At 33.9% G+C, this 17,957-nt stretch overlaps 2 protein-coding genes across 4 annotated transcripts in view; both read left to right on the forward strand.

The window, feature by feature from the left end:
• LOC140441231 (uncharacterized) overlaps positions 1-8,813 on the forward strand; it is a 41,540-nt gene extending 32,727 nt beyond the window's left edge. For all 3 annotated transcript variants that reach the window (XM_072531816.1, XM_072531815.1, XM_072531817.1), the window contains 3 exons: positions 596-826; positions 6,396-6,721; positions 8,676-8,813. In XM_072531816.1, coding sequence (XP_072387917.1) covers positions 596-826; positions 6,396-6,721; positions 8,676-8,713 — 595 coding nt within the window. In that variant the 3' untranslated portion in view covers positions 8,714-8,813. The remainder of the gene's footprint in view (positions 1-595; positions 827-6,395; positions 6,722-8,675) is intronic.
• Positions 8,814-13,992: 5,179 nt separating this feature from the next.
• pigeon (gamma-secretase activating protein pigeon) overlaps positions 13,993-17,957 on the forward strand; it is a 33,947-nt gene continuing 29,982 nt past the window's right edge. Inside the window, exon 1 of the mRNA XM_072531814.1 lies at positions 13,993-14,105. Within this exon, the coding sequence (XP_072387915.1) occupies positions 14,042-14,105 (64 nt within the window). The 5' untranslated portion in view covers positions 13,993-14,041. The remainder of the gene's footprint in view (positions 14,106-17,957) is intronic.

Here is a 17,957-nt window from a genome sequence, read left to right on the forward strand (position 1 = left end):
GTCGGCATCCGTAAAATATTGTTTTCGAATATACTGAACGGAAACGTAAGGTGTCTGATACGATACGTTCCTGACAGTGTGAATTGTTCATATTTAAAACCATTTAAATTAAATTTTTCGGTAACTAAACGCTACGGGCTGGAAACGCAACGTGCATGATAATATGCCACGACCTTAAAAAATGATATTTTTTTTATATTGAGAAGCGTAAAATAATATCGAAAGCGTGTTTAATGTTAAAGCAACCTGTTTTTAGCGGGAGTCGGATGAGACAAAAAACTCGACGAATATATCGACAATAAGAGAATATATTTTCGAGTTTTCTCAATAATTATTGTAACAGAATAATGAGGGGATTATTAGGTATGTTAACATTTTAACACTACCAGATACTATTTTTCGACATTTTCTTTATGCAAAATTAAGTACCTATCTAATAAAAAAATAAAGCCTCAGAAATGGCTTTTTATTAAAATTTTATAAGTCGAATTATTCTGAAAGTGTGTTCTTGTATCATTTCAGATTGTATTAAATATCTATTCAGAAATAAACCGCAATTATAAAATGAATCCTTTATTAAACGTTTCGCTTTTAGGTCCCAACTTGATACTAGCGATGTGAGAAAAGTATCAATGATTTTGCCTACCGGAGAAGTAGAAGTTATTGAAAGGCAGAAGGTGGACGATTGGGCTTGGGAAAAACCGAAAATAAAACGTAAAGGTCTAGCAACACCTAAAGATTCATTTGCGCTATTGCACCACCAGCATCTCTTAAAAGAAGGTAGTAAAGTCTTAGATCCAAATTATTTTAAATCCAGTAGCGCAACGTAAGTAAAAGAAAAATATTGCTTAATTATATATATTGTAAACTTAATAATGGTTAGCTATCTTTCGTAACAATTCTGAAAACTGCTACTTAATCGAAATATTACTATATTCTTCTTCTTCTTCAAGTGCCCTGTCCGTTGCGAACGTTGGCTATTAACATGGCAATTCTGATCTTGTTTGCGGCGCTTCTGAATAGTTCGACCGATGTGAGCCCGAACCACTTCCTCAGATTTTGGAGCCACGAGTGTCTTCTCCTGCCTGGCCCTCGCTTACTATCTATTTTTCCCTGGACAATCAATTGCAGTAGACGATACTTATCGTGTCTCAATATGTGGCCTAGATATTCAAGCTTTCTTTGTTTAATTGTATTCACGATTTCTTTCTCCTTTCCGATTCTTTGGATTACCTCTATGTTGGTGACATGTTCGGTCCAGGATATACGAAGAATGCGTCGGTACACCCACATTTCGAATGCTTCTAGTTTTCTCGTGAGCGTCTCCGTCAGCGTCCAGGCCTCCGCACCATACAGTAAGATCCGAAAAATGTAGCATTTAACTAGACGTAGTTTTAGGGGAAGAGACAAATCCCTGCTTATGAGGAGCTTTTTCATATTGCTAAATGCTGCTCTAGCTCGTTCTATTCTCGCCTTAATTTCTGTGGCCTGTTCCCATTTTGCATTTACGTTGGTGCCAAGGTACACATAAGATTCTACATGGTCAATTAGTATGTTACTTATCCGTAACTGTCGAGCAGGCTGTTGCTTCCTGCTCATCAGCATCCACTTTGTCTTCTTGAAGTTGAGGCTCAGGCCGTATTCCTCACTAACTGAATAAACTCTTTCCATTACCTGCCGTAATTCGTCTATGGTACTGGCAAGGATCACCGTGTCGTCGGCATATCTTATATTGTTCGTTAACTCGCCGTTTATTTTTATGCCCTCATTTGCATTTTCCATACATTTGTTAAATATTTCTTCGGAATAAATATTGAATAGGTGAAGATAATGTTACACCTTTTTTTAAAAGACTTCGAGCGTTGCTAATATTGGATTTATAAAACTCTTCACCGGAAACCAATACAGATTTGCGAGTACGTTTAATAATAAATCTTTTACATTTTGTTATTTGGAAATGAAAGTTTTGGGTGTTTTTTAGAGCAGCCTTTACCATATCTTTAAAATCTAATATAGATATATTTGAAACATCGTACGTTGTTGCAGTTTCTTCAAAAACTTTCACATATTCGTCTGGAGATATAATGGTCTCCATATTTTTAATTTTTTTTTCTATAACCCCAAACACCCTGTCAGGGGAAAGATATGAATGTCCCGTTACTGGAAATATCAACTACATCTCGTCAATTGTATCAGGAGTTTCTGTAGTCAACCAGTTCATGCACATTGTTAAAATAATTAAGTTTTTATTTTGCCCCCCGCAACCGTCAGAGGCAAGACGCAAAACTTTTATACCCTGCAAATTAACATTTCTAAAAAGTGAGTAAACACAGCTTGCTATCTCATTAGAACTTTTTTTGTGTTGGTTTTCTGTCCAGTGGAAAACATGAGTATTTTCTTTACTAAAGTGATCGTTACTACTACCTTCCACAATGGTACAATTATAAATATATAATTGGCGTGAGTAATAGACAGACTGGTCAGGAACTTTGGGGAGAACTTGTTTTTTCTGGCAGTCAAACGTTATTGTTTTCAAATCCGGCTTCTTCTCTTTTAACAATTGATAAAAAGCTCTTGTCCTTAGTTTACGGACTCGTTTTTCCACAATTAAATTTTCATGCGCATTTTGCTCAAACTTAATTTTTCCATCCAGCTCCAAACACTTAAAACACACGTCTGTTCTGGGACTTCCAAATCCCAAATATGAGAGCTTACAAAGAGTATTTGGATATGACTCTTTGTACATTTTGGAGATATTGAGTTCAGAAGGTAAATACTTTCGAATCAGTTTTGCTCTATTGCAATTAGATTCAACACATTTAAAAGTCTGAATAAATTGTATTTTATTACCTTTCATACTTGGAAACTTCGTTGTTTTTCTATCACCACCTCTAGTTTCAGTATGCATTTCTCCGATACGATGATAACGATGGATTCCCCTTATTCGGCCTTTCTTTATCAAAAGTATTTTTAAAAATGTACTTCTGCATATGGGTATAATTTGTGCTTCACAAGTTCTAACAAAATATGTAAATGATAATAACCGTTCATTACCGTGTCCATTCACAATACGTTTTCGTTGAATTGGAATTGCCTTGCAATATTTAACAATGAAACTGTCTTGATAACTTTTTGTTTTTTGTGCATAAAAAGCATCATGGAATGATTTATATCTCACATCATAAGCTGCTGACAAGAGTATGCCTTAGAATTATGTTTACAAGTTATCTGTTCTAGCAATGATGAGGCAGAGTATCTGTAAGAAAAAATTTATAATAATACTTGAAACCGGAGAGAAACTATTATTAAATCATAAGTTTTGTTCCCACTCGTCACATTACCGTTCTTGAATGGTTACGAGTATGACCAGTAACACATTTTTCGTTAATAAGGATACTCGTAACCATTCAAGAACGGTATTTGTGACGGGTTGGAACAAACCTATTGTAGACATTATTTTAAACGGGATTTTTTTGTTGTATATTTTATAACTCATCAATATATATATATATATATATATATATATATATATATATATATATATATATATATATATATATATATATATATATATATATATATATATATATATATATATATATATATATATATGTATGTATGTATTTAGGGATTCTACAGTATTCACTGCCTTCCCTTGCTCAACCGTTTCCATCTCTCTCTCTCTGTTGTTCCATTCTCCATCGTTTAGTCCTCTCTTACTCATGGCGTCGTCTACTTCGTTCCTCCAGGATTTTCGGGGTCGTCCTCTTTTCCTCCTTCCTATGGGGCTCCATTCCGTTATTCTCTTTATCCATCTGCTGTCGCTAGTTCTTCTTACTTGTCCATACCACTTTAGTCTTTTTTGTTCTATATATGTTAGTATGTCTGTTTCTATTGATGTTCTTTGCTTTATTTCGTCATTACTTCTTCTATCCATTCGTGTTACTCTGCAGCATCTTCGCAGGCATTCCATCTCTGTTGCTACTATCTTACTGCTGTTTTTCTTGTTTATGATCCAATTTTCAGCCCCATATGTCATAATACTTCGCACTAATGTTTTATAAATCTGCGTTTTTGTCTTCATATTTAGGTGTCAATCCCACCATACTGAGTTAAATTGTCGGATTGCTGTTCTTGTTTGTCCTAATCTTTGTGTAATTTCTTCCTCTGTTCTTGCCTTTTTCGTGATTATAAACCCCAGGTATTTGAATTTATCCTTTCCTTTGATTGTTACGTTGTCATCAATCTGTAGATCTTCTATGTCTTTTTCACTTGTAGATAGGTAGTCTGTTTTCGCGAGGTTAATATCTAGGCCAGCCTTGGTATATTCTTCTTGTAGTTTCTTCATCATGTAGCTGAGGTCGTCTTGGTCTTGTGCAATCACTACTTGATCGTCTGCAAAACTTAACGTATATAGGTATTCGTTCTGTACCGGTACTCCCATGCCTTCGCATTTTCTTTTCCATGTACAAGGCTTTCTCTAAGTATATTTTGAATAGGGTTGGAGATGTGGAACAACCCTGCAGGAGCCCTTTTGTTGTGATGAAGCCTCCTATGATTCTTGTTCCCATTTTAATGGACACTTTATTTTCTTTATACAGAGCTTTTGTAGCTTCTATGAGTTCCGTCTGTATTTCTAATTTGTACATTGCCTCCCATAGTTCTGACCTTGGTACAGAGTCATACGCCTTTCTCAGGTCCACAAATGCCAAGTGTATATCTCTATTTTTTGTTTTTTTCTTTTACAACAGTTGTTCCAGTGTGTATATGTGGTCTATGCATGATCTTCCTGCCGTGAAGCCTGCCTGATCCTCTCCGATTTTGCCTTTTATCGCTTGCTCTATCTTTTCTCGCAGTATCTTCCCATATAATCTTCCTATTGATGATATTACGCTTATTCCTCTGTAGTTTTCGCATCGTTTTCTATCTCCTTTCTTAAATATAGATGTCATATATGCCGCCGTCCATTCCTTTGGGAGCTGTTCTTTATTTATGGCTTTCTGAAATATCCATTGTATCATCCGGTGTAATTTTTTTGATCCATATTTTATAAGCTCAGGTGAGATGCCTCCAGGTCCCGGTGCTTTCTTATTTTTGATTGGTTTTATGGCCGTTCTCATTTCCCTATCTGTTATTTCTATTTCTTGTTGTGGGAAACTGTTTCGTCTTCGCCTGTTTTCTTTTCCAATGAATTGTGGCTTTTGTTCTGTTAATAGTTCCTTGTAGTAGTCCTTCCATTCTTTGTTCTGTATATTTCCCAATTTAATTTTTTCTTTTGAGTTTTGTTTCAATCCTCTCAGTACTTTCCATGACTCCGAAGTTATTGTACCTCCTATATATGTTTCAATATTTAAGCAGATTCTTTCCAATTCTTCATTCTTTTGCTGTGTTATTTGTTTTTTCACTTCTCTCTCTTTTTCTCTATATTCTTTATAAACTTCATCGTTGTTTGTAGTCAGCCATTTTCTGTATAGTTGCTTTTTTTCTTCAATTATTCTTTTTGTTGGTTCATTTATTTCATAATAGTGCTGTTTATTTGTTATATGTTGTTTTTCCCCAAGGGCTTCGAATGCTGCTTGCTTTGTACTCGCCTTTATATGCTCGTATATTTTTTCTAACTCATCAAACAAAACATAAAAACAAATATCTGTTTACATTGATTTAGTATATCCCTAAATTGGTCTAATGTTTCAATGTAAGAAGTTACGCGTATAAAATAATTTGGAGTACAGCCCTGCTTCTAGTATACAGTAGTTGTAAGATGGAAAGTTTCTTACTTTTGTCTTTGCAATTTTACACGTTTAGTATCTTCCTGTCGCTTTGTTCTTTTTCTACTTTTGTTTGGCGTTGTTTCCTCTATCGAATTATCCATATTTCAGTAATATTAACTTAATTTTACAACAGAAAATTAGAAAAAATACTCCGCGTGGTCGTTAATCGAAAACAAGTACCAGATAACTGATTCAGAATGGTATAGTCACGTGAGCAAGTCCCGAGTTACTATTGGTCGAAATGGACTTGCCCAACATTGAAACTGAAATTGACATGATTTGACTAAATTTGAACATCACGCTGATTTTTATAGACAATTTGTAAGCGTTAATATGGATTTGGCCCAGTATTGAAATTCTGAAGACTTGTTTTCAAAATTTTTACCCACCAAAAGTACATTTTTTTAATTTTTGGATTTGACCAATTTTTACTCCAGGATATATATATATATATATATATATATATATATATATATATATATATATATATATATATATATATATATATATATATATATATGTGATTAATTTTTCATATTTTTCACCTGCGTTCGTATGTTTCAGTTCATTATTATTTTTTAAATATTTCAACACACTTCACTTTTATTGTTCAATGTTTTTTAGAGCAAATGCAAAATTATCTTATAAGTTGCCATCTGGAAAAATAGAAGTATTAGAAAGAGAATACGTGGAAGATACAGATTGGGAAATGCCAAAACATTATTGTAAATATCCCAGGTCAATTTTGGCATCTGTTCCGTCACTTGAAATTTTTAAGACAAGAATGTCTAAGTCAAAGAGTTACTCCAATAGATCCGCTGACGATTTAAAACCGATTTTAAAAAATTCTAAAACTCTATTTCAATCCTTACATTATAATTCTGAGAATAATAGCAGAAGTGAGGTATATATAAAAAGTCCAAGACCATCGACCGCTTCTAGTGATTCAGGTAAATGTTTTTATGTAGGATAAGTTTCCAATATTTTTATTAATTTTTATAGTTACAATATACTTTATAACAAGTTTAGATAGGATTAAAAGATATTGAACGGGGGCGTTAAAGAGGGTGAGGAAGCACTAGTAAAATCATCCTAAACGAGTAACAGATGATATTTTGTTCACGACCAAAAAATTTTAATTAAAATTAATTAAATCATAACAAAACAAGTTATAAACTTTGTTTACAAATTGAAACCTGTTTTTTGGAGCTAGTTGCATGTATATCCATGGTTTTAATACTCATAATTTAAAATTATCATTGAAATATTATATTAAAATCAATTTATCATGTGACAACAATATGGAGAAACAAGTCAGAGAACAAGTGACAAAAGCCAGTAAAACAGCAGTATCTTAAATAGATTAGATACCTTAAATAGATTAGATAGATTTTTGGTGCTCCATATAAATTACAATCTGAGAATGGACGAGAGTTTACGGCAAAAGTGATAGAAGAACTGGTTGCACTCAGGGCAGCGTTGAATGTAGCAACTAGGACGTGATAAATATGATACGTTCTTGGATGACGGACAAAAATTCGACCAAGTGGTCTTTTGGTTGTTTATTTTGTCAGTACCAAAAAAATTCTTCATTTCATCGAATCATCGGGAGGTCTCCTTATAAAGCATTGTTTTTTAGTGATCCTAAAGCTGGTTTAAAAGGTACTAATATACCCTCCGATCGAACGGCTAATTTAACCATCTGGCTGCGACAAATACACCACATTTCATAGTTTTGGATATGTAATGAATCTCTGTAATTACGATACTATTAATCTATTATTCTATCAAACCCGACTATTGTAGAAGCTGTTGAACATAGGCCTGTCGATAATTTTGCCTAATATAATCTACAAACGTTACAACTCCTCCTCGGCAGAAATCCATCGTCTCTTGAAACATCCTGACTATCCATGAGATACTATTGTCTCTGAACATAATTTATACCCTTAAGACTATTCTTAACCAAAAATCCTAAAAACTACTTGCTAATTCCTTAGAAATATATATTAATGATAGAATATATTATAATCTACTTTTCTTAATAATCCCATACTTTTTACCCACACCTCGAGTTTGACCGTGTTTGAGCGTAAAGGGTCCATTTTGGGCGATTGGGTATATGTGGCATATATATTCCCGCACTCTATTCACAAACTATGTAACCTGTGCCTCTCTCAAGTTGATTTCAGAACTAAGCAGTCTTAAAAATATACGAGCAGTCTGGAAAATCAATGTTCACTGATTATAACAGATACATTTTTGCATCGGCATCGGCTATAAAACGCTTGTAGTCTTGCCTCCGCACTGACTGTACCGAGACTCAAGTCTCTCCACTCACACCCTCCTAAATGCTCCTAAATTATCCCCCCACTCGCCATCCGTTAACCAGTGTGGTGAGTCATTCATCGAGTGATTGCCTGAGTAAGCAATCCCCCACTTACTGACCGACGATGATATCGATATCACATTATTTAGCAATATACTGTGGCCTGTGGCGATATGCTGTGCCAACGACTTCGGGTGGATGAATTAGTAAGTGGTAGGACACTTTTTTCTCTTAGTTGGTAAACTGCCCCTAAAGGGGATGAACGGAGAAATAGATCAACGACGTAAGAATGTAAAGGGCAAGAAGAAACCACTATATTAAAGATCCATATGGATACCTATCTTATGTATATCATTCATGACTACAGTGTATCGTGTACGTTTATTAGATTTCATGCAATTTATGAATGAAATGAAAATTTTAAATAGGTACAATTAAAAATTTTGGTCCCAAAAACAAATAATATTTAAGGAGACTTCAATTAAATCCAAACGCAATCGTCTAGGTATATATATTTATTTTAAGTATTAAAGGTTAAGAAACGCTAATATCTAATAAGAAATGATCTGTTTTAGATAAATATTCCCAATTTTCTGAAAAACAATCGTTTTAATTAGTTTATTACATGAAGAAACACTTGCCAGGAACTGCTTAATACATATATGTATATATACTGTTTATATATACTGTTATTATACATATTTAGAATAAAAGATTACAAAACAACTACAATTCTTTTATTCCTATTAAGGTAATTTTCTTCAAATATTTCTACTTAAAAAAAACAAACGCTGTTAAAACCAATAACCTTAAAAGCTTTAAAACATTAAACAAAAACCTTAAAATTTATTCAATATTAAAAGAGGGTGACCAGCCCAGCCATTAATCCCTCGTAGATTATAGATTTCAAATGGATAGTTTGGCCTTTCCACACTGCGACATGAAAGATTGTTGATGTAATGTTTATGTAATATAAAAAACCCTTGAAACCTATATCTTTTGCACTTTTTACGTAGAGAAAAGATAAATGAAAGTAGACGATTGCATTTCCTTTTAATCAGAACTGAACCATTGTCCTACACGTATTACGAGTTATTCAACTCTCATCAGGAACACGTGTAGTAGTTCAAACTGAAATGAAATGCAATCTAATTTAGCCGTTATAGTAACATAACGGCCCTGAGCATGCTAGCAGCGACCTCTACGAAGCAACAACGAAGTTATTAACGAAAACGGAGTATGGAGATCCAGGTACAACCATGAACTCTACCAACTGTTCAAAGAGGCACTATACCGTACTATATAATTTTAGGTCAAATGAAATCGTATAACACATCTCTAAGACGCGGGGTCAAATGGTATCGGTAAACTTGCGATCGAGTTAGTAGTTGATCCAGCAATTGGCAATGCCTACTGGCTGCATCAGTAACACACAATAAAACGTCAATAACGACATTTGCGGAGAAAATTATACAAGGTAGATACAAAATGTTTTTGTATTTCCATTCCCAAATCTTAAATATTTTAAATTTTCAGGTCTAATCAAAAGAAATGACTTACCTACCTCTCGGTTGGTTTCTAATAATCAAGATCTTAAATTATATGAATCGGATAAGAGACAGATTTGTTCTAGTTACTACCACAAATAAATCACGGAAATGAGAAAGAAGATTGCAAAAAATAAAACGAATAAAACAAACTACCGCTACGATATATTTACCTAACAAGCACTTGTGTTTTAATTGCTTTTTTGAAGGGCATTCTTCACAGTTAAAACAATAGAAGGTTGATATTTTTCTATTTAATATTTGATAAATTTGTGCGTTCACTAAATATTCCTAAATATATTCCTAGATAATTACCAATTGTGTTTTTGTTAATTCAGGTAATAATATACCTAATTTAGTAAAAGTAAAATTAAAAAAAGTTAACGTATTTTTACTGTGACCATAGTGGACAACTTAGTCCACCGGCATAAAAATCAACCATAGTAAAATATTGCTAAAAGCATCCTTCAACACTCCCCATATATTTAGAATTGTTCTGGTGGAATAACGCGATGCACCGCGGCCTGAAACGTAAAAAGGCGTGGTGGACAATATCGACCCACCACGGCCCCTAGACAAAAAAATTTCCAACTTAAGGCTGTTTTAGCAGTCCAAGCATACTGCGATTTGAAATGGGCGTATCACTTACTTTTCTACACTGCTTACGCGAGACCATCTTTACTCAGTGCCGCCGGCCGACGGGTAGTTTAATGAAAACAAATACATTATTCTCCATTCAAATTACTTTTAACACGAACTAACTGACCGTACGTTCATGAGATTTGACGTCACGAAGGCGATAACGATGAAACTAAGCGCCAATGATGAGTAACACGTTTCACTATTAGATTTCAGTATTTTTTAGCAATTTTCTTTAAAGTTGGAACACGCTTTTCTCGATTATTACTGGACACAGAAAGGTGAAACAAAAATCAACGATTACAGAAAAAAAAACTCTTTCGAGTGATGGGCGTAAAAAGTTTGGTTATAATAGAACGTTAAACAGTATATTCCAATTTTTCAACAGAAGTTTCAAAAAAATAAAAAAAGTAAAACCATCAGTTTAAAGGCAACATAATTTCAAATAACGTGTCCAAATTTCGAGACATTTTGTCGGTAAATAACAGAGAAAACACTGTCATTAGGTTTTGGTGCACCGATAAAACAGCCTTAAGTGGTAGACAACTTTTACCCACCATAACATGTGTTAATTGGATAGACACACTGTATATATAATAGTCACAAGCCATAGTTGAACAAAAAAGTACTTATTCCAATATTTATTTGTTTCACAAATCTACATTTATATAATATCTACAAGTATTCTTTAATGAAATTAAAAAATATTTTATCTTTTGTCCATGACTGGACACAAACGATGGCAGCCACTGAATCCTCGCTCAGCCGACTTTTTTGTTTCCTCATGGTCAAGCCGACTCTGGAGAAGAGGTTTTCTGCAGAGACGGACATAGCTGGAATTGATAGGATATCCTTGTATAAATCCAAGGCCAAGTTACATTATGGCCTACCAAAGAAAGAACTTCAAAAATTAGCATACGAATTTTCTAACGAAAATAATAAAAAAAATCCAAATCCTTGGTTAGAAGAAAAACAAGCTGAGAGGGAGTTGATACGAGGATTTTTACTTAGACATCCAACTGTAGCTTTGCGACAACCAGAGGGTAACTGAACGGTGGAGAGAACAATGGGAGAATAACGCTGCACCAGCTAACTGGAACATGCCATGTATTACAAGCAAACCTGAGGGCTTCAACCAACCGAGACGAATTTGGACCACACTCAATAGAATAAGGACGAACTGTCGCAGATGTTCCGACTCACTTTTAAGATGGGGAAAAATACAATCACCAAATTGCGACTGCGGCGCCGAAAGGCAAACAGTAAAACACATGGTAGAGGAATGCCCGATTAGATCCTATAACGGCAACCCTTCGGATTTCCTGGCTGCTACAAAAGAGTCAATCGAATATATTTATAATCTAGATGTTTGTTTGTAGAATAATATTTTTGTATTTACTGTTGTTTGTAATTTATATAATTTATATATATATATATATATATATATATATATATATATATATATATATATATATATATATATGTATATATGAACCTGTGATGTAGCCATACGCTAAATAAATAAATAACCAGAAGCTACAAGCATTGCAAGAGCTATTGCTTTCAACAAAAACACTGTTTCAAACTCCTTTGTTAACTTAAAAAGTTGTTACGATCGCTACCATTTTGAGGCAAACAAAATATATAATGTTGATGAAACTGGTAATACTACCGTTCATGTTCCTCCAAAAATATTAGTACAAAAACGTCAAAAACAAATAGGAAGCGTAACTTCTGGAGAACGAGAAGTTAACATAACTATGATGGCAGCTATAAATGCGGTTCTTCATCAGGTGTCCCCCATTTTTATATTCCCTCGAGTACACTTTAAGGAACACATACTATAGGGTGTTCCTTCTGGAGCAATAGGGGTTGCAAATCCTTCAGGATGGATAAATGAAAATTTATTTGTAACATATTTGAAACACTTTATAGCTTACATTAAGCCATCCATAAATGACAAAGTGCTTCTTATATGTAACAACCATGAGTCGCATATCTCGGTTCCTGCAATAAATTTGGCATAAGATAATGGAGTGGTATTATTAACTATACCGCCCCATACATCTCACAAGCTACAGCCACTTAACAGAACTGTTTTTGGTCCATATAAAACGTTTTTTAACCAAGCTTCAAATCAGTAGTTAACAATTAATCTAGGAAAACCTATAAGCATCTACTACACTTCCGAAATAATTGGAACAGCATATTCGAAGGCTTTTTTGACAATATTGTGAAAGGCTTTCTTGTGACAGGAACTATGCCATTTAATGACACTGTTTTTAGTGAAGATGAATTTTTATTGGCCTACGTCACCGACCGATCTGAACAATTCGAACCAGAACCTTCTAATAGTATTTGCAAGTAATAAAGGTACTAATAACGATGACAATAACCGACAGCAAATAATATCTACACCATCTACAAGTTGAGTCAACAAAACTGTAGTTTCTTCGCACAAAATTAGGCCTTTTCCGAAGACAGCGCCAAGAAAAGAAACTAAGATCAGGAAAAGAAAGGTAAGAAGTGCAATTTTAACAGATACGCCTGTTAAAGAAGAAATAGAACAATATAAATGAGCAAAAACCCAAGAGCAATTTAATAAGTGTAAAAGAAAGATAAAGCGGAAAGTATTTAACGTAGAAGAACCAGAAGGAATCCCTAAAAGGAAAATAATAAACAAAAATAAAAATGAAAGTAGCGAAGATGAAAGTGAAGTAAGTCTTACACTACAAGATTCGTCATCAGATGAAGAAGAAGAGTTTTTTGAGAAAATTGTAGCAGAAGCGAAAGACAAAGAAAATGAAGAAAATTATCAAATTAACAGTAATAATTTGTTTTAGTGGAATTAGCTAAAGTTATTAATGTCCTAGATGACGGTTATAATGTTAAATTTTACAAGAAAATTGATGGTACGGTAGTATCTAGAAATTTCAATCCTAATAGTGAAGACCCTTATTTTGTCAACAACTCTGATATGATACTCCGTCTTCCTGAACCTAAATCTGTAGGTTTGTCAAAACGGCAAGAGGCACAACTTATATTTGCAGTTGATTTTAGTCAATACAATGGTGTTTAGTTTATCGGTTGGTTATTTATAATGTTAAATGAAGTTTATTTTTAAGTTACATTGTACTGTTTTCTCTTACAAAATATATACAATAGTTGTTTCAAGGTACAACCTTATGTTGTACCTTAGACCAAAGAGTGATCATTTTATTTACTTATTTTTCAAGTACCTACTTATTTCATTTATATTAAAATTGAAAATGCATATCACAAAACTGATTAAATAAAGGAATCTTGTTTATCCATAATTTCTCTATTTAACGTTATCTTTAACCAAATATCGATTTGAAAAAAAATGGTCCAAGGTACAACACTTTCCCCTACAGGTTAAATAAATGTGTATCCAAAATGAAAACTCGTCGCCAAAATGAAAGTCGTTTGTTGTAAATTTAAACAAGAAGATATGCTTCCTAATTGTTTAACTTTTATAAACATGAGATCCATAATAAAGAAGACTATGGTTTGGCAATATTTCTTGCATTAAAAAGTAGCGAAAGATTTAACATCATGTTAAAGACATTTTTACTTATTTAAATATTAGGAAAATATATCGCATTAACTGTACGAATTTATTTTATATAGATAACTCTATATTTTCGAATTATTAATCTTTTTATCATGTTTACAATATTCCCTTAACTACTCCACTGCAAGGTTTTTGACTGGAGCAAGTCGAGAGGTTGACGATGGTGTCGGTAGATAACCTCGCTTCTAAACTGGTATCGATAATTTCCACAGAAAATAATGTCGGTAAGTTATTAAAACATACATTTACTTAATGTTTATATTAAGGGTTATCAGATATCTGTTTTTATCATAAATGCAGTTTTTTCAATTCTCATTAGAGGAGACAACGCCGAGAAACATGGTTATCGATTTTTGTTTTTGTACACATTACACTACACATACAACGGGACCAACGTTGCCAAATCTTATTTTTAAACGCATGTTAAAATCTTATGATATGCTTCCATAAAATTTCTCATTGTAAAAATGGGAGATAGATATCCGTTATCTATTGATTAGGTACTATTGCAACAATAATAAAATTTGGCAATGTATTGTACTAAAATAGCCTTGAACGCAAAGATTTTTCAGGTAAAGGAATAGTTTTCTTTATTAAGGCACGTGAGTTAAAAATATCAGTAAGCCCTTTGATAGTACTTGAAAGAAGAAGAGAACTATAAACAATCGTATATATAATTTCATAAAAAGAATTTACGAAAAACTAAAATGAACTGGCAATTGTTTTTACCTTGAAGTCAATTACGCTGTGTTTAATCCTTCTGCTCACAATAAATCCGGTACCAAATTCGTGACGTGTAGGGTCTTCGCTGTAGTAGAAATTGTTGTTCTTTTTCTCCAGGATTCCTGAGCCAGTCCGTCTCATCTATAAAGCAATGATGTATGCTTTGGCTTTATGAATTTGTACTTGTATTGTACTTATTTCGTTTGCGAGTTCGTCTTGAGTTGAATAGTCTGGCTCCTTTCATTGTAGCTTTCATAACAAGGTTTTTTACAGTGTTGGATGGTTAGCCCAACGCCAAACCTCTTTTTTGGAGGACCATTTCAACCTCGTCAGTTCCGACCCAAATTTCTACCCGGGTTGGTTACTAGATCTCTACTTGCTCGGTTTACAGGGGCACCAACGTGAAGGTGAGAGTCGGATTTGAATAGAAGAGGCTAAATGGAGTAAACTGGAATCAACTCTATGTTTTCGCATTCTACTCTTCACCTCCTTCCCGCAAAATAGTTTTTGCATTTGAGTTGGTCCTCCCTTTTGTGTAATGGGACTATGACTGTATTTACCTATAATAGGTTTGTACTACATCGATATTGTTTGTCACTAGCCATTGACTTGATTTTTTTTTAATTCAGTCTTTTGGGTGGGGCTTTTGTCTCGTCTATTCAGGAGGAGCATTATTTCGCTGTGGTCTGTTTATTTTTTGGTTTTCTTTTATTTTTAATATATTTGTTCTGTTTTTCTTTAATATATTTGTTTTATAAATTTACATTATTGTTTTAGATTTAACCCTAGAATTGTACACAGGTGTCGCCGGCGACACCGCACAATTTCGATTAGATGCAGTCAGCACGTTCCTAGAGAGGGAAGGCTTTGATTCTCAGTACCTTTACCTCCTTTATAGTTTCAAATTAACTGTTTATCGGGCACTAATAGTTGTAAAATATTTATCGGTGTTACATACGACACCACAGTACAATTCCTGTTATAATTTTGAATATAGAAGTAAATGGCTTCAACAAGCAAACCGTTGACTCAGGCTGAGTTAGAAGAAATTGTGCGTGCTTATGAGGCTGGTGAGAGTGATGAAGATGTCCCTTTCTTCTTCAAGTGCCATCTCCGCGGCGGAGGTCGGCAATCATCATAGCTATTCGGACTTTTGAGACGGCTGCTCTGAAAAGTTCATTTGATGTACATCCGTACCACTCTCTCAGGTTGCGCAGCCATAACATTCTACGCCTCCCTATGCTTCTCTTTCCTTGGATCTTTCCCTGCATAATCAGTTGGAGCAAGGTGTATTTTTCTCCACGTGTAATATGTCCGAGATATTCTAATTTTCTTGTTTTTATTGAATTTAAAATTTCCATTTCTTTGTTCATCCTTCCCAGAACCTCTTTGTTCCCAGGTATGCATATTTGTCCACTTGTTCGACGTTGGTTTAGTTTATTAGAAGATTCTCGTTATTTCTTTGAGTTTTCGATATTCTCATAAATTTCGTCTTCTTGACATTCATTGTTAGACCATACTCTTTTCCATACTCTGCTATTCTGGTCACCAGTCTCTGAAGATCTTCAATGTTTTCGGCTAAGATCACAGTGTCGATGTCCCTTTAAATAATACATAATCCGAATGTTTGAGTGAGGATCAAGACAAAGAACTTGTGTGAAAGTGAACATTCTGATACCATTTTAGCAAAAAAGAAAAGTAGTATATGGAAAAAATGGTTTTAAGTGGTATAAAACTCCGTTTTTCTCAAAGAACACTCGCACAGTTCAAAAAAACATAGTGCTATGTCTACGAGGCCCAGAGTCACGCTTTAAATACATCAGAAGAGATTCTGGCCTGGAAACTTTTTTTCAGCGACTCAATGATAAACTATATTACTCAATACACAAACTCAGAAATCTCTAAACAATCTACTAAATTTAGTCAAACTCCTAGTTTTACAACTGTTACAAGCATAGAAGAGATTTTGGCATTATTCGGTCTTTTATATATGACTGGTGTTCTAAAAACTAGCTACCTGAGTACCTCGAATTTATAGTCAAAACAATTTGGAATACCAATTTTCAGAGCAACAATGTCACAAACACGCTTTGAATTGTTGATTTATCGTCTTCGTTTTGATGACGAAACAACTAGAGAGGAAAGGAAACGTGATGATAAATTTGCACCTATAAGATTTCTTTGGAATGAATTTATTGAAAATTATAAAGCTAATTACACTCCTGGTACATATGTGACAATTGATGAACAGTTGCTCAGTTTTCGGGGCAGATGTCCTTTTAAAGTTTATATTCCAAATAAATCAGACAAATATGGAATTGAAATCGTTATGTTGTGCGACTCTATAAGACTTTTTATATGCATTCTGCAATACTATATGTGGGAAAAGAAAGGCGAGATGCATCAGAAACTTTGCCCACCCAACACGTTCTTCGCCTATGCAAAAATCTCTTTGGCACCAATAGAATGTCACCATGATAATTGTTTTTCGTCCTCAGATCTTGCAGAAAAGCTTTTACAAAAAAAGTTGATAATGGTTGGAACCTTAAGACATTCCGCCAGAATTTTTTCAAAAGAAAAAAATTGTTCCAAGTTCTGACTTTGCTTTTGACGAGAATAAGACATTAGTATCATTTTCTCCAAAACCAAAAAATAATTGTTTTGTTTCTGTCAACATTTCATACTTATGGTGTAATTGATAAAGATACTTGCAAGCCCGAGATTGTTTTATTTTATAACTTTACAAAAGGAGGAGTACCCACTTATGATCAGTTGTGTCATTCTAAATCCGTGTCTAGAAAAACTCGTTGGTGGCCTCTTAGAGTTTTTTATGGTATGCTTGATGGTGCAGGTATTAATGATTATGTTATTTATAGCGCAAATAGAACCAAATCAGATCCAAATTTAAAAATTACTCACAGGAAAGATTTTCTTAGGCATTTAGCACTACAGTTAGTGATTCCGCAACTAAAAACAAGATTAGAAATACCAACTTTGTCCAGATTTTTGCGCTCCATGATTTTGGATGTTCTTGGTCAAGAGGACCAGCCAGTACTCAGAAATCAAGAAACTTAACCTCCAACCCACAAAAGATGTCAAGTTTGCCCTCGATCTGCCAAAAGAAAAGGCAGAGACCTGTGCGTCCGCTGTAAAGCTTGCCTGTGTGCCGAACACAGAAGACCAATCTGTCTAACTTGTACCGAAGAAATTTGAATTTTTTTTTGTTATAAGCATGTTCTTTTCTATTTTAGAGTCTTTTTTTAAAACTTTGCACAATAAAAAATGTAAAAGAATACATATGTATTTGATTTCTTAGTATAAATTAAATTATTAATTAAACAAAATGTTTGTGG

This window comes from Diabrotica undecimpunctata, chromosome 5 (genome assembly GCF_040954645.1).
Source record: "Diabrotica undecimpunctata isolate CICGRU chromosome 5, icDiaUnde3, whole genome shotgun sequence".
NCBI lineage: Eukaryota > Metazoa > Arthropoda > Insecta > Coleoptera > Chrysomelidae > Diabrotica > Diabrotica undecimpunctata.